The sequence below is a fragment of the Gymnoscopelus braueri genome, assembly GCF_963280865.1.
Source record: "Gymnoscopelus braueri genome assembly, chromosome: 17".
Taxonomy (NCBI): Eukaryota; Metazoa; Chordata; class Actinopteri; order Myctophiformes; family Myctophidae; genus Gymnoscopelus; species Gymnoscopelus braueri.
This window is the reverse complement of record NC_137617.1, coordinates 36,462,940-36,487,194: the sequence shown is the minus strand read 5'-3', so window position 1 is coordinate 36,487,194 and position 24,255 is coordinate 36,462,940. Positions and strand designations below refer to the sequence as shown.

Sequence of the window (24,255 nt, the reverse complement as noted above, 5' to 3'; positions counted from 1 at the left end):
ATGATAATTAATTTATTTGTATAGAGCTTTTCCAAACCTATTTACAAAGTGCTTTACAGAACAGGGTAAAAGAGCAACATGATAAACATTAGAGATAAACTACAACAAAAGATCAGTGAATAAAATAGCACAATAACTACAAAATGTGAGATAGTCACATACAGATATAATCAATATGGAGAATTGTAAAAGGAATATCTATAATAACAATTAATTAAGGAAAACTTATACCCTGTTTTATTTTTTTTTGTGTTTTTTTTTATTTTTTTTAATGTATTAATTCTAGTGAGTACAGGAATGTGCCTGCACAATCCACAGCACAGGGCTGGAGTGGATGCGCAGCTAGTGATAGTCAGCTGTAGGCAGCCAGAATGCTCATTGTATTTAAGTCCTTTGAAAACAGAATGAAAGGTTGACCAACAGGCCTTTTCCAGTCAATACCATAGCAATGGTCAAGAGAAGAGAGAGATGGTATATGGGCTGGTTTATGCTATTGCATCTGACCAGGACTTAAAGGTAAGACAACATTTGAATTTTGTTTTGAGGAGTTAAGGCAAGGGTTAAATAGGTGAATATTTAGCCTACTGGTAGACGTGAAGGTAACGGGATAGGTGGGCACCAAGGAAGAGTGGGCACCTCTGAGTTAAATTGACTATTTTCCCCAAAATGTAAAAAAAAAAAAGTTTTAAGTAAAGTATGATTAGAACATGCTTAACATTCGACAATTAAGGTCTAATATTTCTAAATTTGCTACAAAACCTGTATATCCAGTCATTTTGGGTCATAAACAATAAGTTGAAGGATACAATTAAGTCCTGATAATGATGTACCATGCATTTTCACATCATGTATACCATTGTGTTCTCAAGGTGTGGTCCGGGGGGGGGGGGGGGGGGGTGGGGGTACCAGAGGGTCCCCAGCAAAATTTGTTAACACAATCATTTTAACCACTTTAACCATATTTTATACTTTGGCTATGAGCTTGTAGATCTGCTATTTTTGAAAAATTCCTGGCACAAAATATTTTTTTGAGATGGGGGTCCCCAGCCAAATACAAATCATTTTGGGGGTCCTTGACATGAAAAGGTTTGAGTTGCTTGTTTTTTTACATTTTACAAAATGGCCAATTTCACATCGAGGTGCCCAGATGTCCCTGAGTGCCCACCTTGTATCCTCCGAAATCAACCTGCGAGGCAACATTACATAACTGTCATTCATATCATGACAGTCATGGCGCAACTTGCTCCTGGTTTTGGCACTGCCTCCATTACAACCCGTACATCTACATAAACGTTAAAATTTCAAATATAAAAAGCTGAACCAACGGCTACGGATGTAATAAGTTGAAACGCTTGGGTCTAAGTACCTGTATCTTCTGTATTATTCAATAAAAAGCATTTTAATCAAATTGGTGGCTATTTTCTAAAAAAATCCCTTCATATGCTTTCAACTACGCGACTCTATTGGTTGGAAGGTGTATTGCACTCTGATACATTATAACCCTATGAGAAAATGGCTGCCGATCGGATTAAAATGCTTTTTTATTGAACAATACGGAAGATACGGGTACTTAGACCCAAGCGTTTTAACTTGTTACATCCGTGGCCGTGGGGTCAGCACTTTACATTTGAAATCCAAACGTTTATGTAGATGTACCGGTTGTAAATGTAAAAGAAATCCAAAACCAGGAAGTTGCGCCATGACGTTCGAGCGTCATGTGAACCATGGCAACATCGTCTGCAACTTCACCGCGCAGGTTTGAGTCAAATGAATACTTTAGTCAAACTTTAGGAAGTGTGCGCTGGTTTGCTTCTGCTATCAAGTATCAGCTGAGCTAAAGTACCCAGTAGTATAGCTACTATTCTATAAACGTGAAGTAGGATCATTGGGATTACATTGATTCTTCTTATGAACTCAGGGGATCGAGAGGGATCGAGTTGTAAGTAGAGATCACTGGACGACTGAATCGAATTGAACCGGCTCAGTCTAAAAATATACCCGCACCCCCCTGTTTTACAGAATGAATGGATTTGATTGGACAGCAGGCAGCAGAGCCTACCATTCACTGCAGCTGTCAAACTGTGTATTATTCTAGTGTAAGCGTGGGAGAGTTGATCACTTCTCTGGTACGATTTGAAATGAATCATAGATCAAAATAAAAAAACACAGTGTATTTGTTCTATATATATACACGAGTCACGACGACAGACCATTTCAGACGGCGGTAGCATTCCAAGGCAGGACAGCAGGTCATCAGGTTTGTGTCAATTAATTAACTTGAATTAATATCCAACTTACTTTGCATCAGTGGTGGAAAAAGTAGGTCCTACTCACATTTTGTACTTAAAAGTATCAATACTGCAATGCTCTGTTACAAGTAGAATTTTAAAGTCCCTATCCAAAATGTACTTGAGTAAAAGTACAAACGTATTGGTATCAAAATATACTTAAAGTACCAAAACTAAAAGTACTCATTGTGAATGTCACAAGTTCAAAATATATATAAAAAAAACATTTTGAAAATAGCAAAACTTGTAGATCGGCTATTTTTAAAATGGCCAAAATGGGTAATGTATGTTTTGTAATGATAATCAAAATCTACAAAGTAACTACTAGTAGTAACTAAGTTTTCAAATCATTGTAGTGGAGTAATAGTACAATATTTGCCTTTGAGATAGAAGTAAAAGTACTGAAAATTGGAAATAGTAGGCCTAAAGTAAAAATACCTCAAAACTGTACTTAAGTACAGTACTTGAGTACATGTACTTATAGTTACTTTACACCACTGCTTTACATAGACATTCATTTCACAGTGCACGAGCTGAATTTGATTTACGTAGACATTATGAACTACAGAGAATGTTCTTTGTTAGATGGGGAATATAATTATCCACCAGCCACCACATGTAAACTAACTAAACGAATAGTCTACTGTCAGTGATCTTCTGTGACAAAGTTCCTACCAAACCGCTGTGTAAAATGCACGTTTGTGACATTATCTTCTGATTTTTCTACAGGTAAACCATGGCTGAAGCGGTGGCAAAAGTGGCCAGGAGGATCAATGCGACAGTAGAGGAGGGAACAGATACTTTAGGTAAGTAAGATCATATTTCCATCACCTCCACACATAACACAATGCCAAAACCCTTGGTTTCTATTCTCAGATTTCACCAGTAGGTGGTGTCAAAGGCTTAAAAACTGTCACCAGTGCTAGTGCACATTTACAACCAGTGAAGGAAAAAGTTCTCACATTTCTTAATTAAGGATAAGTATCAATATCCTATTGTAGAAATGGTCTGTTACAAGTACAAGTTCGGTATTAAAAATTTACTTTAGTAAAAGTACAAAAGTATTGGCATCAAAATCTACTCAAAGTACCAAAAGTAAAAGTACTCGTATGCAGAATGTCCCAAGTTTTCAAATGTATAAAATATATAAAAAATCCTTCCACAAGAAAAATCCAGATCTACAAGCTCACAACGCATCGCTTTGTACAGCTTGTAGATCGTACTTGTAAAGGTACTTAAAAACTGATCTACCATCACTCTAAAACCCTCTCTCTAGATCTGTCAGACTGCAAGCTGATCAATTTCCCGGACGGCGTGTTCAAGGTGCTGACGAGTGTAGCAGACACCATTCACGTCGTCTTATTGAACGACAACGAGATGAAGGCGGTTTCCAGCAGAATCTTTGCAACATTCACCCAGCTGAGAGGTACTGTGTGTGTCATGACTATGATTATGAGCGGATTATTGAGCGTCAAAATAACAAACGACAGACTTTTCAATTGTGTTTATTTTACTCATCGCACACATGTCATCCATCTTGCAAATGCTTCAAGCTGTGATGGAAGTACCGTATATAGACCAGTGGTTCTCAAAGTGGGATCCAGGGACCCCCAGGGGTCCTTGAGGGGGTTTCAGGAGGTCCCCAGCAAAATGAGTTAATATAGCATAAAAACAGTTTAAGAAAATCTTCTACTTTTCATTCAAAAAATGTCAAAGAAATCCTGTCGCTATATACATAGCAACATCTAAAATGACACAGATGGGCCTGGACCTGCTCCAAAGCAGCCTGACAGGGCGTCGCGGGTTCAAGTCCCCATCCGGACGGCCTTTGCTGCATGTCACTCCCCATCTCTCTCCTCATTTCCTGTCAGACTACTATCCTATATCCAATAAAAGCTAGGCATAAAAGCCAAACCTTTAAAAAGAAAAATGACATAGATGCTTTCCTGGTTTTAAAGGTATTACAACGTATAGGCTTTCCCGGTCTTAACGGGTTAAGTGTTGAACATGTTGAACACGAGTGATACGTTGAACGTGACACCCCATGGTGACACCTGTAAATTCCCAGTGATATCGTTCTCCACTATCGTTATAGTTGTGGTGTGGACCTTTTTTTCCCCTTTTAAACAATATATTTATAGTTATCGTTGTGGTTGTTCTTGGTATGGACAGCCATGTGAATCTTGTTTTGAAATACCTTTACAGAGTTGGACGTGCACGGCAACGTTCTCACCAAGCTCCCTGACGCTGTGGCAGAAGCGGAGCATTTGACCAGCATCAATCTGGCTAACAACCGGTTTTCCGTCTTCCCCGAGAAGCTGGCTGAAATAAGAACACTAGAGAGCATCAACTTAGAGGGAAACAGCATCACTGGTAATTAATTACACAATTTATGACATCTCATACGACCCTTTGTCTGTAGAGTATCTATACATCTTTATTTGTTTTTATTTGCCCAGTTTGCATCTCTTTCCCCTCTGCTCTCACTCTAACTCTATCCTTTCTCTTCTGACGAAATACTTTAAAAATGATGGAGCGCACATGAAATCACCCACTTCTTTACACCTTGTAAACCTGTGATGTGACAAATAAAGCTGATTCTGAGTCCGTTTCTGATCCACAGAAATCCCAATGGAGAAGTTGCTGGCCATGCCAGCACTGAAATGGATCAACGTGAAGTCAAATCCTTTGGACCAAGATACTCTGACTGCTATGCAGTCCCCTCACACGTTTGACATCTTGTTCTCAAATGATGCCTAACTAAATTAAATTTTATTTATTTTTACAAACACCCAGGGACGTGATTGCATGCAGTGTGCCTTCCTTACAAAATATGTTCTGCCTCATAGCTAAGAATATATACATATACGTATATACTGTGCCTCTAAACATCCAACTGCTGTCCAAGAACCAAGAAACCAGAGGCGTGTGAACACAGGGTTCTCTGACCCATTGTTTGCTCTGTCCATCTGAACTGGCAGGAATGGATATTTTAGTTACCAACATTTTCTGATTCTGGGTCCATGAAAACAACATTTTCGAGGTTTTAAAGAAGAAGATACCATGTCGCTTTTTAAACACTTTTAATTTGAATGTTATATTATCATTGAAATCTTAGTGTTTGCCAATTATTTGGGGACCCACTTGCGGTAGCTTACCCTCGCGGCCCACCTATGGGCCCCGGCCCACAGGCTGGGAATCGCTGTTACCAGTGGTGGAAAGTAACTAAGTACATTTACTTAAGTACTGTACTTAAGTACAATTTTGAGGTATTTGTACTTTACTTGAGTATTTCCAATTTCCAATACTTTTACTTCTACTCCACTACATCTCAGAGGCAAATATTGTACTTTTACTCCACTACAATTATTTGAGAACATTAGTTACTAGTTACTTTTCAGATATAAATTATGATATTATGAAACATACATTTACCATTTTAGCCCTGCTTTATACATAGGCTATTTGAAAATAGCAGATCTACAAGCTCACAACGCGTCGCATCGCGACGCGTTGTGAGCTTGTAGATCTGCTATTTTCAAATATTTAGTACTTTTACTTTTGGTACTTTAAGTACATTTTGATGCCAAATTGCCAATACTTTTGTACTTTTACTCAAGTACATTTTTAATTCTGGACTTTTACTTGTAACAGAGTATTCTTATATTGCAGTAGTGGTACTTTTACTTAAGTAAAGCATTTGAGTACTTTTTCCACCACTGGCTGTTACAGATGGTTGGACACTGCCCTGTTTGAGTGGTGTAAAGAAGGGTAATAATAACATCAAACCAGGTGGAGGCCATTTTTATATGCACCTGGCCCATTTGACATGCCTTTTATTTATGACTTTTGATAGTATGACAAATATTTCTTGTATTTAAATATAAACTACTGGAAATGATACGGACTGTGCATTTTTTAATACTGAATTCGGTAGCTATCACTCGTATACACATTTTTATTAAGTTTACCGTATATCCTAGTGTCTTTGAAGCACTAAATAGTTTTCATGCCATTTTCTCATGCACTTGTATTAGTCACTCTAGATAAGAACCTCTGCTAAATGCCTAAACTCTCAACTACTGTAAGAGTAGCTTACAGTGGCTAATAATGATATAACGAGGGACCGTTCAATATTTATGGGAGGGGAAAAGAGTGGTCATGTTTTCCTTTTAGTCCAAGGGAGGGTCAACTTTTTAATTGTCAGAACTCTATTCAGTTGGTCAACGACTCCTGACCAAACAGCCAGACTTGTTTAGCCAAATGGATAGTGCTGCTGCTTCATGTGATATGATATATTCGGTCATATCATATCATGTTCCTTCATCAGTCTGAAACCTGAAAACATTTTCAAGTCCTCTCCCGTCACTTGGTTTGCCAGCTCTTTGCCTGTTTTGCCTGGAAGTCAAAGACCTTAAAGTCCAGCTGCATTGGTTTCTAGCAAAGACAGAGGCTGGTTTTGTGTCAGCCAATCACAGAGTGATCTGAGAGAGAGAGGGAGAGAGAGAGAGAGAGAGCGAGAAAGAGAGACTGCCCTGTGTCTGAACTTCAGAGAGAGAGAGAGAGAGAGAGAGAGAGAGAGAGAGCTGTGTCTGCAGACTCTGCACTTCACACTGCCAGGTAGATAGAGAGAGAGGCAGTGAAGCACATTTGTTATTGTATTGCCTATATATTTTCAGATGCATATTATTTTAGTGTATTGTTTAGAGAACGTTTGTAATGCACCGGCCGGCCGTCATCCTGGATTAGATTGGGAACAGAGCAGCAGCAGCAGGCCTGGGTCTCCATGATGAGAAACAGCTGGAGGAATGGGAATCCCACAGGTAGGTTATGGGAATAGGTGAATGAAATATTTGAAATACTGATGTAATCACCCATTACATTTTTGTTTATTGGAATTGGACTTTTAGGGACTTTTAACATTTATTTTTGTTTCTATCTATTTTAGTATTATATCTCCATTGTGACTGATCACGGATGTGCTCTAGGAGTGTGGAAAAACATATTTTTCAACAAAGTTGTCAATTTAATGCTCCATTCAGCAAAGTTGTAAATGTTGGGGTCAGAGTTCACCCATTTGGGCATTTCATGAATAAAACAGACAGACATCATTGAGGTGAGAGGGGGGGGGGGGGAATACTTCTATGCTATTAATTTATCTTTAAACAATTATCATATTTGAAAATTGAGAACTGAGACATCAGGTCTGATATATTTTTCTTTTAATAGCTTAAACAACATGGTTGCAAACAACAATATTAGCAGAAATTAGAAAAGGCTCTGTTAGTGATGGTCACTTTCTCTTTGGGCATGCTGTATGTTAGGCTATGTTATTTTAGTCAAACCACCAGAGATATTTTTGTACACAACCGTTCTAAACATGGAAGCTATAAGTACGTTATCAAATGGTTACGGTTTAACTGGAGAGGCAAAAAGTCATGACATGGTCACACAACCTAATCCTGTCTTTTAATTGGTTTAGTGCTAACCCCGGGTCAGCTCCATCTGTTTCTGTCTGCGAGTTTCAATGAAAGGCGTCTCCATTATTAATACTACTACAACAACAGTAGACATACAGTGTCTGACATGGATGAAATAGAAACCAATAATAATAGTGCCTAATCCTGCAAAGGCGCAAACATAACTTTTCATCCAGTTTGTCTCTTTGAACAGAAGGTTGCGTGGAATATAACGGAGAGGGATTAGGTGAGGCTAGTGATTACTGGTCTGAACTATCTTAGTAGTCCCACACAGTCCTGTTTTATAAACAGTAGGTCATAGATGCTGTACTACCTACTGTAGTGTACATACTAAATAACTGCTCCATCCTATATGACCATATGACAACCAGGACTGCTCTGTTGCCTGGTCCTTTCACCCGGGTTTACCTCCCCTGTTGTCATACACAAACAGATCAAGGCTATTAGACACGTGTAACCCCCCCCCCCCCCCCACCCACCCAAGGCTTCAGAAATGCGCATGCCCACTCCTCACACACACTGACACTGACAGCAGCTTTCTCCTTTCTGAACCAGTCCACACACCTGAAGAGCAGCGCTACACCACCACCAGATATAGATATGAGCTTCACCATCGAAGAGAGGGGCAGGCCAAACACCCTGGATTACAGAGTATTCTTCAGTAAGTGGATTCCGTGAATTGACATTGCATCTAAAGTTTGTGCTAGATGTTACCTTCCTGAAAATGTGTCTACTGTGCCTGAGTTATTGTCATAGTCCTTGCATTTATAGCGATATCTAATATTGTCACCATACAGCTCGTGTTGAGAGTTTTGAGATTCTTGAAGTTGCCTGTAGGACGCAATGCTTAACTGCTGCAATTCTGTATTGTTGACTTATTCACTCAAGATGTACTAAATTAAGTTTACATATCTCCCACCAACAGAAAACTCTGAGGGCAAATACGTCTCTCCTTTCCACGACATACCCATCTACGCAAATGAATCTGAGGTAATGACCTCTTAAATAAAAGTTTTAAATGCATTGTATGGGCTTTTCCCATGATAACAAGTTCTCTGATTCAAGGTTCACTCATACAAGTACAAGCAGCAAAATGTTGGTGTGGAATGCTCGACAGACTGTGTTAACAATAACCATACACAACAACAAGTCACTATACTGTGTGTTCATATACCGTATAGAAATATGAGCAAATAGGGATTTTTACAGATTCAAGGCAGTTTTTATTTACGTATTTTTCTTGACTGTCCTTGCCAGCTAGGGCTCTCGATAGCATCAGGGGAAAAATAAAACTCTTGCGGAATCACTTCATGGTGCCAGCAACAACATTTCTCTGTTAAGATCTAGAATTTCCTTTAATGGAAGTAGATAGATAGACTTTTATTGATCCCGCGGGGTGGAAATCAATCACCAGAGGCAGCACAGGCACAGCTGTTAAGATACAGATACACAGTAAGATAAGTACTGTAAGATACAGCAGGGCAAAACATCACAAAAACATCACTATCAATAATGAACAGTAGTATACCACAGTATAGGTTATCTCTACAATAGCCTGCACTATTCAGGACACAAAAAAAAAACACACAGTAACAGTTTGCTTAAAGGGATAGTTCACCAAAAAAAAATCATATTTTCTATCGCATTCCGAAGCCAATCATTTGATGACCGGCAGTGGTTCCGGTAGGAGACACAAAGAGTCTCCTTTGTATCTCCTACCGGAACCGCTGCCTACCGGTCCGCTGGTCATCAAATTATTGGCTTAGGAATGTGACAAAAACAAAAAATATATCAAATAATTCAAGTCTCCATGGGTCGAGTAATTGATAGTAAAAAAGTCATTTTGGGGATGAACTATCCCTTTAAGTAAGAACGTAAGCAACCAGTATACAACATTATGTATAATAAACCATATACAATAGCTTCCATTATGCATATAAGAAACACAGTCTCAGTGTCATTACAGTATCTTACCCTATGATTTGGCAAAAACGTAAGCAAAAACACACAATCACAGTGTCATTAGGACATCATGGAACGCACTGGTGTTGTTACAGTGTCAACAATATAATCAGTACAGTAACCGCACTCAACAGTGTTACTAAGGAATAGAAAAAACACCATAGAAGTAGTGTATCGGGGCTTTCAGTTGTTCTTAAAGTATGCTGCCTGCGTAGCACTGTGAAAGTATGGCCTTAATCACTGAGGGAAGGCTCAGTGTATTAAGATTCGTGATGAATTTTGTAACACAAGAGAATAGAGAGATTTGATTCTTGTAATAGCAAAGCTTTTGTCCTCATGTTCCTTCTTTCTAGAATATCTTTCATGCAGTTGTTGAGGTTCCACGGTGGACGAATGCCAAAATGGAGGTAAATGTGTACAATAGATTTAAATAAGTGTGTGTGTGTGTGTGTGTGTGTGTGTGTGTGTGTGTGTGTGTGTGTGTGTGTGTGTGTGTGTGTGTGTGTGTGTGTGTGTGTGTGTGTGTGTGTGTGTGTGTGTGTGTGTGTGTGTGTGTGTGTGTGTGCGTGCGTGTGTGTGTGATATAAATATATATAATTATTATTCACACTGCTAGTTATGTATCTTTTTTATTTTTTATTACTATTATCTTTTCAAAAACATTAGCCCATATTGAAGAATCTTGGGATTCTAAGTTACTTGAGTCTCTTTATACAATAAATGTAATGGACTGGTAGAACAGTGCTTTTGTTAGGGTGGGTGATGGGATTACTGCAACATTTCTACATTTCTCAACCTCACCTTGTATAATTATTCTGTAATACAATGTGTGAAAATATAATGATCATTCATTTGCTTATTCATACCATATTTATGAATGTGTGCCCACTATAGTCCGTCTCCCTTAATACTATGATAATTGTGTCTCAGATTGCCACCACCGATCCTATGAATCCACTGAAGCAAGATATAAAGAAAGGGAATCTTCGTTACGTGGCCAATGTATTTCCTCACAAAGGATATATCTGGAATTATGGGGCGATCCCACAGGCAAGTTCACTTCTACTGTCACAATTATCAAACCAGTGGGGGAAGAACTAACTGTTTTTTTTAGTAAAAGTAGCATTGCCACAGTGTAAAAATACTTTGTTACAAGTAAGAGTCATGCAGTCAAAATCTTTCCTAAGTCAAAGTACAAAAGTAATAGCAGCAAGATATACTTACAAAAGTAAAAGTACTCATTATGCAGAAAGGCCATTTGAGAATCATATATATCATGTTATTGAACTATAATTATTGATCATTAACCGCTTAAGCCCTATCGTCCCTGTCGGGTGGAAACCTCATATGTCCAAAACTGTTACTTTTCAGCATTCAAATTCAAAACTGAAAATGCGTCGCTTCACGCTGCGTTTCGAGCTTGTGGATCTGCTACTTTTGATTATTTTGTGTGGGGCATTCATTTACGAAAAAAACACAAACTGGTTCAAACCACATGAAAGTATGAACAGCCGTCAGCCACAGTTTCATTAACCATCCGTTCTGCACACACAGACATGGGAGGACCCTGGACACAAGGATGGAGACACCGGCTGCTGCGGTGACAATGACCCAATTGACATATGTGACATAGGAAACAAGGTACTGGGGACTCTGAACGGCCATGTGATCACTGCGCTCCACTCTTCTGCTATTTCAACAATGTCTCAGCCAGTTAGTGCACAGCACATATACAGTATATGGTCTCTATCGGGTCTAAATGTGACCTTTCGGGAAATGTTAAAAAAAGGGTTGCAGTGGTTTTCAACCTTTTTCATATCAAGGTCCATTATTTATTCGGCATTTGAGCCACGGACCACCGTTTGATGAGATTTAGCCTCTCAGACCCAATATTTTGAATATTTTGTTATTATTGGATAAGATTTTGTCCACAATTCCATGCCGTATTGATGTTGGTACCATAGGAGAGATAACAGGCAAACGTTGATCAAAATAGCAATTATTTAATTAAGTAATGCAGATGTCTAACAATAATTTAACTCTTGAGAGCGTGAAATGACATTTGGTTTCATTTTACACTTTCAAGAGTTGAAGATCTATCTATCTATCTATCTATCTATCTATCTATCTATCTATCTAAGGGTCCATTTGGTTACCAACTCACCATCATTTAGCTGGGGACCACCTGGAACCCCCTCAAGGACCACTGGTGGTCCCCGGACCACTGGTTGAGAACCACTGTTCTAATGGATCCAATGTAGTTATTTAGTCACAACAAGCTCTTGTTAATACTTTTCAATGGTTCAATATTTATAAGAGCCACACTCACTTAACCACTTTCACGTTAAAAAATAGCCAAAATGTATCTACAAGAACTTGTAGATAACCCTTGTATGACAAAGTAGGGCATTGATTAATGAAAAATAAATACGACGATAATTATGCTTCTAGTGAGCTCGAGGACGCAGGTTAGAATCTGACAAAGAATCTCTCTCTTTGTCTTGAATCTCTCTCTCTCTCTCTCTCTCCTATCTGAAAATGAAAAGTATAACATGCCAAAACTGAATCTTTATACAAAATAGTGTCTTGTCTCTCCCCTTTTCAGGTGTGCTCTCGAGGTGAGGTGATCAAGGTCAAGGTTCTGGGAACCCTGGCTTTGATTGATGAAGGTGAAACCGACTGGAAGGTCATCGTGATCAATATGGATGATCCTGAGGCCACTGACTTCAATGGTATACAAGCATGTCTGATTGGGAATAGGGCTTCAACCGTCCATTACCGCATCTCTTAGCGATCAAGCGAATAATTGAGAAGTGCGTATTTTAAAAACAAATTCCATATCAATAATGCGTTATTTTATACTTTGTCGTTCAAAAATAGCGAAAATAGCCGTTCTACAAGCTCACAACGCCATGTGACGCGTTGTAAACTTGTAGATCGGCTATTTTCACTATTTGTGATTTAGTTTTTTTATGTTTCGAAACTTTTCGCCTATAATGATGTGAATAATGAGAAAATAGGGATCAATTACTATTGTTTTATTCTATAATCGATTATTTTTTATAATCAATTAAATTGATTAGTTCGATTAAATGTTGCACCCCTAATCGGGATCATTGTTTTTTGCAGAATTTCGGCCTCACTCATTGTGAGGACATAATGGAGTTCTCTCTTCTTGTTGGTTTGCACAGATATTGATGACGTAAGAAGACTCAAGCCAGGCTACCTCGAGGCAACATTTGATTGGTTTAAAAGATACAAAGTCCCCGATGGAAAACCTGAAAACCAGTTTGCTTTCAATGGAGAGTTCAAGGACAGGGTAAACCATTTACACTTTAAATTCATAGTATTTTGTTTCCTATTATGGAAAAACATTGTGTCATATAAAATGCTATTTCACACCATGTTTATTACGTTTAAAGACCCTTAACTTACACATAATTCCAATTTATTCCTGAATAGAATTATATCTCTTGAAGACGATTGAAAATATTCACACTGTACTTCTGCTTGGTTGTTGTAACATTGTAAATATAAATTGTATTTTGCAGGATTTCGCAATCAGAACTGTGAAGAGCACCCATGAGTTTTGGAAAGCACTGACGTCTAAGAAGACAGATGCAGGAGGAATAAATTGGTGAGCAACAATAATGCCCTCTTTGCCATTTTGCATACATTATAATGTCACTATTTTGGAGTGCAAATTAAGACAGTAGTCCAGTTTTCTTTGGAAAGCTTTTGGTATTCTTTTAATTGGTTAAATATTTATCAAACCCACAGACACACTTAAACCACGTTCAACCTGTCCTGGCGTCCCTATTTTGGGCATGTCATAAAAAATAGCAATAATAGCAGATCTACAAGCTCAAAACGCACCGCGATGCAATGCATTGCGAGCTTGTAGATCTGATATTTCCGCAACTTTTATGCAAAGTATAAAATAGGGTAATAATTTATGAGAATGATAAAAAAAAAGGTGCAATGTCTATATAGCTTCTTCTCTTGGCTGATGTGGTTGTCTTTGTTTTGTCTTCTATCAGCATGAATACCAGTGTGCCAGATAGCCCTTTCTGCTGCTCTGGCAAGGCTGCGGAGGCTATCGTTGATGCTGTGAGTTTATGTCACTTACTATTTATTTATCAGCTAGACTGAAAACCTGTGAATATACCTTGTTTCATGACAAAAGCATTCATCTACAACATAATTCCAGGATGTGCAGCCTGGGTAAAGTATAGACTTTCAGAGAAAGGAAAAAGCATGAGGACTGAAATTTGTTAACGCAACATAAAATAACTGACTCAATGACCGGATGCCTACTAAATAACTTCTGACTACAATTTGTGAATGATTTAATAACAGGCCTGCGCTTCTGGAGCTGAAGATCCCATTCCAAGTTCAGGTACATATGTAATTTGTGCAAGAGTGTGTTCATTCTTGTCATCATGCATGTTGTTTAGTACTGTTCATTTGTGTTATTCAGCTAATGTTTGACCTACTATTTGTGTATTCCTTCTATTTTCCTTTTTACAGTGGACAAGTGGTTCTACTACGAGAAGTAGCTAAACACCCTGGACAAATTGGAGGATGGAGCTGCTATCTTGCTCGACTGAATTGAATACAACTGATTCAGACATTATTGTTGACTATAGTCTTTGTCTGTAGCATTTAAACACATAATCCCTATTCAAAGGCTTTCAAAAATAGCCGATCCACAAGCTTGTGTAGCTTGTAGGCTATTTTTGATCATTTGTGGAAATGTTGGAAACCTGAAAACTACTGGAAACTCTTTGCCTATAATAACATACCTGAAATAGAAACACCAGGGTGAGAGTGGTTTTTACAGTTGTAACCTCTCATGGAGTGGTTCTCATTAAAAAAGTTTGAGAATTATTGCTCTCATGGATATTTTTTGTTGTCAAAACTGCTCTCTGGTTGTGATTGTGGTGTCTTCCATAATACTTGTGGGATTTTTGATCAATAAACTTTGTGTCTGGAAATTATCCATTTAATATAGGAATGGTACAGAAATGAAATGTACCAGTTTACTGCACAGTTCTTTTCACTGCATGTTTTTTTTCTTGTCACAATCCCATTTAAATTGATGAGATAGACTATCTATTATCTGATAGAGGACACAGACCCACGCAGAAAGATGGAAAAAGTACTCACATTACTTATATAATCAAAATTTACTTAAGTAAAAGTACAAAAGTATTGGCATCAAAATGTATTGAAAGTACCAAAAGTAAAAGTACTCAGAATGCAGAATGTCCCATTTAAATTTTCAAAATGTATAAAAGATCTTTTTAAAATAGCCGATCTACAAGCTCACAACGTGTGGCGATGCGATGCGTTGTGAGCTTGTAGATAGACTATTTCCAAATAGCCAAAATATATATAGAGCTTAAGTGGTTAATGTATGTTTAGTAATAACAATCTAAATCTAAAAAGTAACTAGTAACTAAAGTTTTCAAATTATTCTAGTGGAATAAAAGTACAATACTTTCCCCAGATGTAGTGGGGTAGAAGTAAAAGTATTGAAAATTGGAAATATTCCACTAAAGTAAAAAATAATAAAGTACAGTACTTTACACCACTGGCAGTCAGCATGTGACATAAACATGACATTGTGTGCATTGCATTTTTATTTGTGATACATCTATGTATACTACATAATTGTATTGTTTTTGTGATATGATGAATAAAAACAATTGATTACAAAAAAAGGTATTCAAGTAAAAGTACTAAAATGTTAAAAACATTTTCTAAAATAGACAATCTACAAGCTCTCAATGCTCACTCAACAAGCTCGTAATGCGAAGCGTTGTGAGCTTGTAGATTAGCTATTTTTGAGTAGATTAAATATAAAATAGGTACTTAATTGGTTATTGTAAGTTTTATATTAATAATCTAAATCTACAAAGTACTTGTAACTAATGTTTTCAAATAGTGGAGTAAAAAGTAAACAATCTGAGTGCTGGAGTGTAAAGTATTGAAAAAAGGAAACACTCAAGTACAGTACTTGAGTAAATGTATTTTGTTACTTTCAGGGCAGGAATTTCAGGGAAGCCACGAATGCCGGCCTTCGTTACCTCTCAGTTTGGCCTTGTGTCCCTCAAAACAATCATAATGGCATGCCCTGAATGCCCCATACAATCATTCAATCTTACAAATACTTCCACAATCCTTCATTAAAATGGCCTTATATTATCTGTTAAGCCTTTGACTTTGAAATAGCAGCACAGTGGCAATGCTACATTAATAATACAGAACCAAATACCTAATGTATCATAATATTTAGAACGTATTGCAAAGACCTTGGAGTATAATTGTGAAAGTACTTATCTAGCTAAAGCATCTGCAAACTATAAACATTTTTAAGCTTGCACTGAAATACTTCACCCACTTTATAGGCTACCTGAAACTTGTGAATGACAATTGGAGTTGAATAAGCACCCAGGCAGCTTCACTCTGAGTGGATTAGGCCAGTAACTTGAATATCCAATGATCAATTAAGTAACCTACTTAACATAATACTAACCAACACTAAGAAATGCCTGCCAAATTAGCATACACCAGTTTTAACCAGATAAAAAACATTTTTTTTACCTTACTCTGACACAGCTAAAATGTAACCATTTCAATATGATATGACCTAAAGATGTCTATCAAACGTCTGTCTGAGATCTTGTGTGTGTGCGTGTGTGTGTGTGTGTGTGTGTGTGTGTGTGTGTGTGTGTGTGTGTGTGTGTGTGTGTGTGTGTGTGTGTGTGTGTGTGTGTGTGTGTGTGTGTGTGTGTGTGTGTGTGTGTGTGTGTGTGATATAATAATTATAATTATAAGGTAGCCTACTATGTACCCTTATAGAAAGTGTTTTATGTACCCTTATAGAAGGTGCTATGTACCCTTATATGACAATGTGTGGAGGAGAAGGTGATATATGCACCCTTAGGTGCCCATGAACTGATTTTCAAATAAAGAAAATGTGTTTAAACTCTGCCTGACTGGCGAAGCTCTCGCCGACTTACAACACAAGAAAATAATATTCACATGCAAGAAACCTTCATCTCCATAATTATTGCACACAGAGGAGATTATCATCACACCTGATGAGATCCTTGGAGACAATCAGGAAATAATAAGATTAAAGCAGCATCACAAAGTGGACATGGTGCAGGCTAATTCCTGGAAACGTCTTGGAATCCTTTGGACTGTGGATGTGATGTCAACAAGTGATTGATCGAATTCTTTATTTAGAAATTTGCAGGAAAAAAAGCACATGAAAGTACAGTTTAAATACAAGGTCAACTAAATAGGATTGAAAAGCACATGAAAGCCTAATGGCTTGTTTCAAATGGGGTCCTTATGTACTCAATTCATAGTGACATTAAATGACAGACAGATATACACTACTATGCAGAACATCACAGTTTACAAATTGAAAAATAAGAAAAACTAAAATATGTGGTCCCACATTGATGTCGACTATTTAAAGGTAGGGTAAGTGATATTTTTTGGTTAAAACAAAAAGTATTTTGTTAAAAGGTTAAAGCACTATATTGCGATAGTAATCATTGCTATAGAGTGTTTGTTCAGTAACAGGGGCCTCCCCGTCTCTCCAGCTCTTTAATAAACAGAAAATACATTTTTTGGTAGGTGACAATATTTCAGCCAATCAGAAGAGAGTACCCATTTATCAGCTTAATTTTTATAGTGTTCCAGTTCCCATTTTATCAGCTCATTTCTTAGTGTCATCACTTCCAATTTCACTTGTTTAATCTGTATCCTGACTGAGTTCTCTATCATTATTGGATAGAATTGGTAATGAAACTGAAACTGAAACTGAAACGAAAATGCATTTTCTGTTTTATAAAGAGCTGGAGAGACATGGAGACTCCTGTTACTGATCAGACACTCTATAGCAATGAGTACTATCAGAATTTAGAGCTATTTAACACTTATTTTAACCAAAGAAAATCACTTACCCTATCTTAAATTATCAGGATAGGGTCGGGATACAGTATTAAAGCAGCGATATTGACACCATTGACATCCACCATTAGCCACGCTGTTTTGCCGTCTTTGCACCGAACCCGTGAACTTTTAGGCTACTGATGATCAGGGTGACTAGACAAACTACTGGAGACTAGTCCATACCCGGTGAAGTGCGCAGGCGAAAGTAGTTGCAAACGTGGGGTTATTGCACGTCCTGTCTTGCAGGACGTGCAATAACCCTAGCTCCATTAAGAACCTCTCACTCCGCTATACAGCTCCGAGATGAGGTTCTATGTGGTTGTCATCCAGAATCGGTGGAACGTCCGCCACGGCTCCGCTGTTTACCCTTTTGTATACATCGTATCCCAAAACTAATGGTAGAAACGGGTAGTTTCGCTCCGGACCTAAAATATTATTCCCTGGACCAAACCTTAAACATCCGTGGGAATCTACCATTAGTTTTGGGATACGATGTATACAAAAGGTTGCATTCAGATGGTAATGGTCAATGGCTGTGTGCAAATTCAGATCAATTGCTCCAGCCACTGAGGAGAACAAGGCACACAGTTTTGGTCTCACCACCGTCGACCGACCACCCACCACAGAGGTTTGTCAAATTATAGGAGGATGAATTCAATCACAGTCTGTGATTACTGGTGAGTTGCAGCGAAACAAAGTTGATGAAAAGTTTGAAAACAGACAGCTGTGGGAACAGAGCTGTGACTGTGACCAATGCTGAACTTGAAGAGTGAACCGTTTCCTGCTTAAAAAGTTTGCCTAAGTGAAGCATAAGATTAGAAGCTCACATTGGCATACTGGATTAGAATTAAAGGTGGGGGGAAGAGAATCCAGTAAAGAGGGCATTAAAGGATTGTTGGGAGTATACCAGTTTTCAAGGAAGGGGGTTTGGATGGACTTGGCAAGAGAAAGTGAGGGAGTATGATATGGAGAATATGGAGTTTACTTTGACTACTCCAATTAGTGCTAGTCCACCATGGTTGTTTCCGGAAACGAGAATAGATATGAATATTGTGGAAAAGAAAAGAGAATGGCAAGAAGAGGATATAGGAGCACAAACAAGTGCGTATCTCAGGCAGAAATATTATAACTATATGCAAATGTATACAGATGGGTCAAAAGATAAGCAGCACAGGGTGGGAATTGATGTCTATGTCCCAGAATTTGATGTGTCAATTACAAAAAGAGTGCCAGATTACTTATCAGTGTATACAGCAGAGAGTGTGGCTACTATCACTGGGTTACAATGGGTGGAGGAGGTTAGACCAGAGCGGGTGGTGTGCACGGATTCTTTGGCAGTATTGAAAAGCGTACAGTCAGAAAAGTCAGTGTGGGAGGATTTAGTAATTGAAATAAAACAGTATTTACTAGGATTACACAGAGGTGGAATAGATATGCAGTTTTGTTGGGTGCCAGCTCATAAGGGGTTGGCAGGGAATGAGGGGGCGGATAAGCTGGCAAAAAGGGCACTAGAGCAGGAGATAGATTTACAAATATTATTAGGAAAGGGTGAAGGGAAAGCAATAGCTAAGAAGAAAGGAATGGAAATTTGGCAGAGAAGGTGGGATGAGGATCAGAAAGGAAAGAAGTTGTATAAAATCCAAAAACGGTCAATATAAAGAATTACAATGAAAGGGGCAGAAGGGAAGAAATTATTATCACTAGACTTAGGGTAGGGCATACAGGGTTGAATAGTACATTATATGTAATGGGTAAGGCAGAAAGTAACAAATGTGGGAACTGTGGGGAAATTGAAAATGTAGAACACATTCTATTGAAATGTGAAAGTTATGTAGAGGAAAGAACAAAATTACGTGACAAAGTTCTTGAAGCAGGACGGGAATGGGATAGTATGGGGATTCTGGGAACAGAGGGAAAGGGAGTAGGTATGGTTAGAAAGGCACTGTTTACGTTTTTAAATGACACTAGGTTGAGTAATTTGAAGGGAGGGAGAAAAAAATGTATGGATATATGTATATATATATATATATATATATATACATATATATATATATATATATACATATATATATATATATATATACATATTACATTTCAGTAATGGGATATTTGACATGATGCTACACACTCGTGTACAGTAGGTGGCGATATGCACCTTTAAGTTGGTTGCGAACCGGCAGTAAATAAGAGAAGAAGAAGAAGCATACAGTAAGATTGTTAGCTTAGAGAATCTGTGGGAGAAGTGAGAGGCTGAGCGTGAACACCTGAACTATCACTCTTCAGCAAGCAATCAATAAACATTAAATGACTCCTGTTACATCTCCAAGGGAAACTATTATTTATAATTTCATACAAAGCAAGCAGCTCGTGATTTACATGAAATGCATAACAACTAGAAACAGATGAAAAGATATTAAACAAGGAAAACACAATGATTAAAGGAGTAGTTCAACCAGCAAATGACCCCCCCCCCCTACTCACCCTATGAAGCCTTGAATTCATAGAGATTTAGTTTTCTTCTTTTGGTCATATTCCTGTGTGTGTGTGTGTGTGTGTGTGTGGGTGTGTGTGTGTGTGTGTGTGTGTGTGTGTGTGTGTGTGTGTGTGTGTGTGTGTGTGTGTGTGTGTGTGTGTGTGTGTGTGTGTGTGTGTGTGTGTGTGTGTGTGTGTGTGGGGTATACAGTATGAACATTAATACAGCCAGCACTCATTAATGTCCTTTCAGTGATTATATTTGATGATTAATATAAAACTAAAAAAACTAAAAAACTGTGCATATATGAATATGTAATTGGAAAACTATAAATGCACATCCATAGAGAACTTTTATTCACGTGGAAAGTGTCAATCCTGTGGAAGATCTTCAGATCTGATGAAGTTGAGGATGAGTTTCTTGGTCAGGGTGCTTTTATATTCTGGTGTTTGTTTGCGTCGTTGAAAATCAAACCTGCCAACCTCCATGTTCACACGTGTCAGGATGGTCAGAATATCCTCCTCTCTAGAAAACAGTAGGACAGCAGAATAGAACATTATATTGGGAAAATACTACTGAATTACATAATATGATGTTATTATGGGGAATTCAACCTTTAATGTGCATGAATGTGAATCTCTGGCACAACAATATAACCGTTGTGATTATATATTTATACCCGGGTCTCCTGCGTGAAAAGCCAACATCTTATCCACTAAGCCAAAGGGAATTCCCTATAACTCAGGGGAGATATTAGACTTTTAGTCCATCAGGCTGAGGTTGTGAGCCACTCTGCTACAAAAGCATGTCCTTTGATTAATTGAAGCGGGTGTTATTTTTCCTAACCTAAACAGTATTTTAATCATGACCGTTATTGTTGTATTGCGTGATGGTGACCACATAAAAAGCGTGTGCATGTTTCCATCTGTCAGATATGATAATTGTGGTTGTGGGTGATATTTTTACTCTGAGGCCTTTTCATAATGTATGCATTTATCATTGTAAAGAGTTGTGCATTTACCTGCGTGCTCCAATTATCTACTTAATTTTGTATTTCTTGATGCATTTAACTGTGATGTGTCTTCTTTGTTTTTGTGAGTATGTACACGCTCAGGAGGAATAATGTAGGGGGAAATTTCAGATTCACATATTGTGTTGCTGATGCATCTTAACAACTGTCTTGCATGTAAATTGAGTATCCTATGGGAGTGGTTCCCAAACCTTTTAGCTCAAGACCCAAAAGAGAAATTAGACGTTTGCCCGGGACCAAAACTAGTGAAAATAGCAGATCTACAAGCTCACAACGCGTCGCTTCACGCCGCGTTGTGAGCTTGCAGATCTGCTATTTTCACTACTTCTTAAACATTTGGTTTCTAATTTAGGAAATGTCTTCCCTAAATGAAATTATTCATTATTATTAAATGTGTGAGTTTTTGTGGAAATCTTGACAAAATTAATTGATACAAAAATAAAGGGACATTCACCCGCGACCAACGAAAATGGATCCGCGACCCACTGTTTGGGAAACAGTGTCCTATGAGACTGGGCTGTCTGGAAAGTAGGACTAGGAGGAAACTTAGGCACCTCAATAAAAGCTGCTGTGCCCTCAGATCGGGGCTCATTCTGATGGTGAGACCGTTTGCAAACGTATGGGAACGTTCAAATAAATTACCAAAAGACACTTCTCGGTTTGTTATACTTTTATGGCAGCTTCTAAATGTAAAGTTTGCCCTGACACATGCTTTCTTTTTGGCGACCTAGGCCTGTAAAGTCAAGCCATGTATCAACACTGACAGTTATTGAAACCTCCCTCTTACCTGGCTGCTCCTTTTTCAAGCTCCTCGCACAGCACCTGGATGTAGTAGGCACCTTTGTTAATATTCCGGAATGTATGGTAATCCTGTATGGTTGCCATACCCATCAGGAAGTCTACATCGTTTGAAATGGTCTTTGGCCTGTAGTAGTCCTTGTTTTCCTTGTGGTCACTCCGACCATCAGCCTCTTCTTCATCCACGAGCATTCCCTCCTGGAACTCACTTCCCTGGCACGCCTGGATGAAAAAGAGCTTGGGCTTCCCGGCCAAGGTGCAGGCATTCCTGCTTCTGAAGGGCTCTGTCACTTCTCTGAGACAAACCGTATTGGAATCCACACCAAACACGCATCCCTTCTCCCCATGAGTCAGCACACACACCACCTAAGAGTCAGAACAGCTCATTACTGTTTGAAAACAGGAATACACTGTGAAATATCTTATTTAGAGATGTTGAACGTCACGTACCAGAGCATCTGCCATGCTGAAGTCTTGTTTTCCCAGCTCTAACATAACATGACGTATCTCATTTGATGTGAGGTTTCTGTGTATCTTCACCTCAAAGCCCAGCTTGACGAACACTGAGTTCAAAGCGTCTGTGTGATACAAATTGAAAAAAGAGAGGGAAGGAGACAGAGAACGTTACAATACATCATCAATGCACAAATGTTGACGTTATAGAGAGGATATCATATCACTAGATCGGCCACATTAGATCGTCATGGTTACTCAAGAGGTCAGGGACCTATCGGAACTCTGTATTATTTGGGCATAACGATCAACCCAGGATTCCATATATGGACATGGATAGCCTATTGTGACCTCATCATGATGTCAGAACAACTGAGTGAAACAACATAAAGGTGACATCATCAGTTCAGTCTAGACTTCTACCTCTGACCTCTGGACCCAAGGCTGACTCATGGTTCCAATGTAGTTGGCCTAGAGCTCCATATATGGTCGTGGACTGACACCTTAGAGCTCCATATGGTCATGGACTGACACCTTAGGGACAGGTGTCATGGCCCGACTCATTGGAGACTGGTGTCATGAATAGACTCACATAGATCAGGTGTCATATACACCATACTTGGGCATAGATGTTGTGGATCTCTGATCAACTGATTGGTTGGTCAGGATGACCTCAGCGGATATATGGCTATGTACATAAGAGGAATGTTAACAAATTCAGTAGTAGTTTCACTATGGAGCCACTCTGCAGTTATCTTCTTATCTAGTTTCTATGAATACAACAGCAAATCATGCATAGAGGCTCTAGAGCAAACCCTCTAGCCGAGCTTGACAACTTGGGACTTTGAAAGGAGGATTGATTGGATTGATTTACTGATTTATTATCCGCGGGCCACATTTTGCCCACAGGCCACACCTTTGACACCCCTGATCTAAAGTAACTGTTATCCTAAAAAAAATAGATTTGATCACCAAAGCAGGGATACATACCCTCATCGAAATGAGTTCCTCTTCTATTTTGAAGTTGTCTGAATATTTCGTTGTTAATGATCAAACATGTCCCACGCGGGTCATGAGTCAGTTTGTAGTATTCTTTCTGCAGGACACACACACACACACACACACACACACACACACACACACACACACACACACACGTCTTTTTAAAGAAAAGATTCATATTACAAATGTCATAATAGGTAACTAAATAGGGAGCTCAGAGCAGAGCATTGTGGGTAGAGGCATAGAACAGTATCTGTAAAACAGATTTGTACTCGTGGCAATTCGTACCAAACGGGTCTCAAAAATATTTGTAAATGTAAATCAGATTTGTATTTGTAAAGCGCAATTCATAACGTTTATTGTCAGATAAGTAACTCATATATCAACATTTGTAACTCATATAGCAACATTTGTGTGTCAACTTATACATTAAGGAAATTTATTTGTGACTCCAACGATTTGGGTGAGTAATTATGAGACTCATCTGATTCGTCATCTGATTCGTAACTCACAAATGAAAAAAAAAACACAAATGCTGCACATTCATTTGTATTGGTGTCTCTAAATTTACAAGTCGTATGCTTGTGTCAACTTAGAAATGATAAACGCAAATGTAGCTGTTAATGTCCACGGATGTGTGCGAGTCATTTTGAGTCTGATGTTCCACACCGTCTTAACACCAATTCGTGAGTCGTATGAGGAGCAGTATCGAGTGGCTCCAGTAGATGGCGGTCATGCAACATTGGAGGCAGATAGGAGGAGGAGTTTGAATACCGGATGTGACGTTTTTCAAAG

General features: G+C 38.4%; 3 protein-coding genes across 3 annotated transcripts in view; 2 read left to right on the top strand and 1 right to left on the bottom strand.

Annotated features, from left to right (window-relative positions):
• The first annotated feature begins 1,819 nt into the window (after positions 1-1,819).
• Positions 1,820-5,742, top strand: lrrc20 (leucine rich repeat containing 20). The gene is made up of 5 exons (XM_080454366.1): positions 1,820-2,257; positions 3,018-3,094; positions 3,565-3,714; positions 4,494-4,661; positions 4,912-5,742. The coding sequence occupies exons 2-5, from the start codon at positions 3,025-3,027 to the stop codon at positions 5,046-5,048; spliced, it is 525 nt and encodes a 174-aa protein (XP_080310492.1). The 5' UTR covers positions 1,820-2,257; positions 3,018-3,024; the 3' UTR covers positions 5,049-5,742.
• A 2,626-nt stretch (positions 5,743-8,368) lies between these two features.
• On the top strand, positions 8,369-14,289 carry ppa1a (inorganic pyrophosphatase 1a; the record flags this gene model as incomplete). Its single annotated transcript, XM_080455235.1, has 11 exons — positions 8,369-8,429; positions 8,694-8,758; positions 10,084-10,137; positions 10,661-10,780; positions 11,285-11,371; positions 12,336-12,462; positions 12,922-13,049; positions 13,282-13,367; positions 13,771-13,840; positions 14,090-14,129; positions 14,261-14,289. The coding sequence occupies 11 exons, from the start codon at positions 8,369-8,371 to the stop codon at positions 14,287-14,289; spliced, it is 867 nt and encodes a 288-aa protein (XP_080311361.1).
• Positions 14,290-20,201: 5,912 nt separating this feature from the next.
• Positions 20,202-24,255, bottom strand: part of LOC308104768 (caspase-3-like) — a 9,549-nt gene continuing 5,495 nt past the window's right edge. Inside the window, exons 6-9 of the mRNA XM_080455290.1 lie at positions 23,449-23,554; positions 22,456-22,583; positions 21,995-22,371; positions 20,202-20,702 (exon numbers count right to left, since the gene is read on the bottom strand). Coding sequence (XP_080311416.1) covers positions 20,549-20,702; positions 21,995-22,371; positions 22,456-22,583; positions 23,449-23,554 — 765 coding nt within the window. The 3' untranslated portion in view covers positions 20,202-20,548. The remainder of the gene's footprint in view (positions 20,703-21,994; positions 22,372-22,455; positions 22,584-23,448; positions 23,555-24,255) is intronic.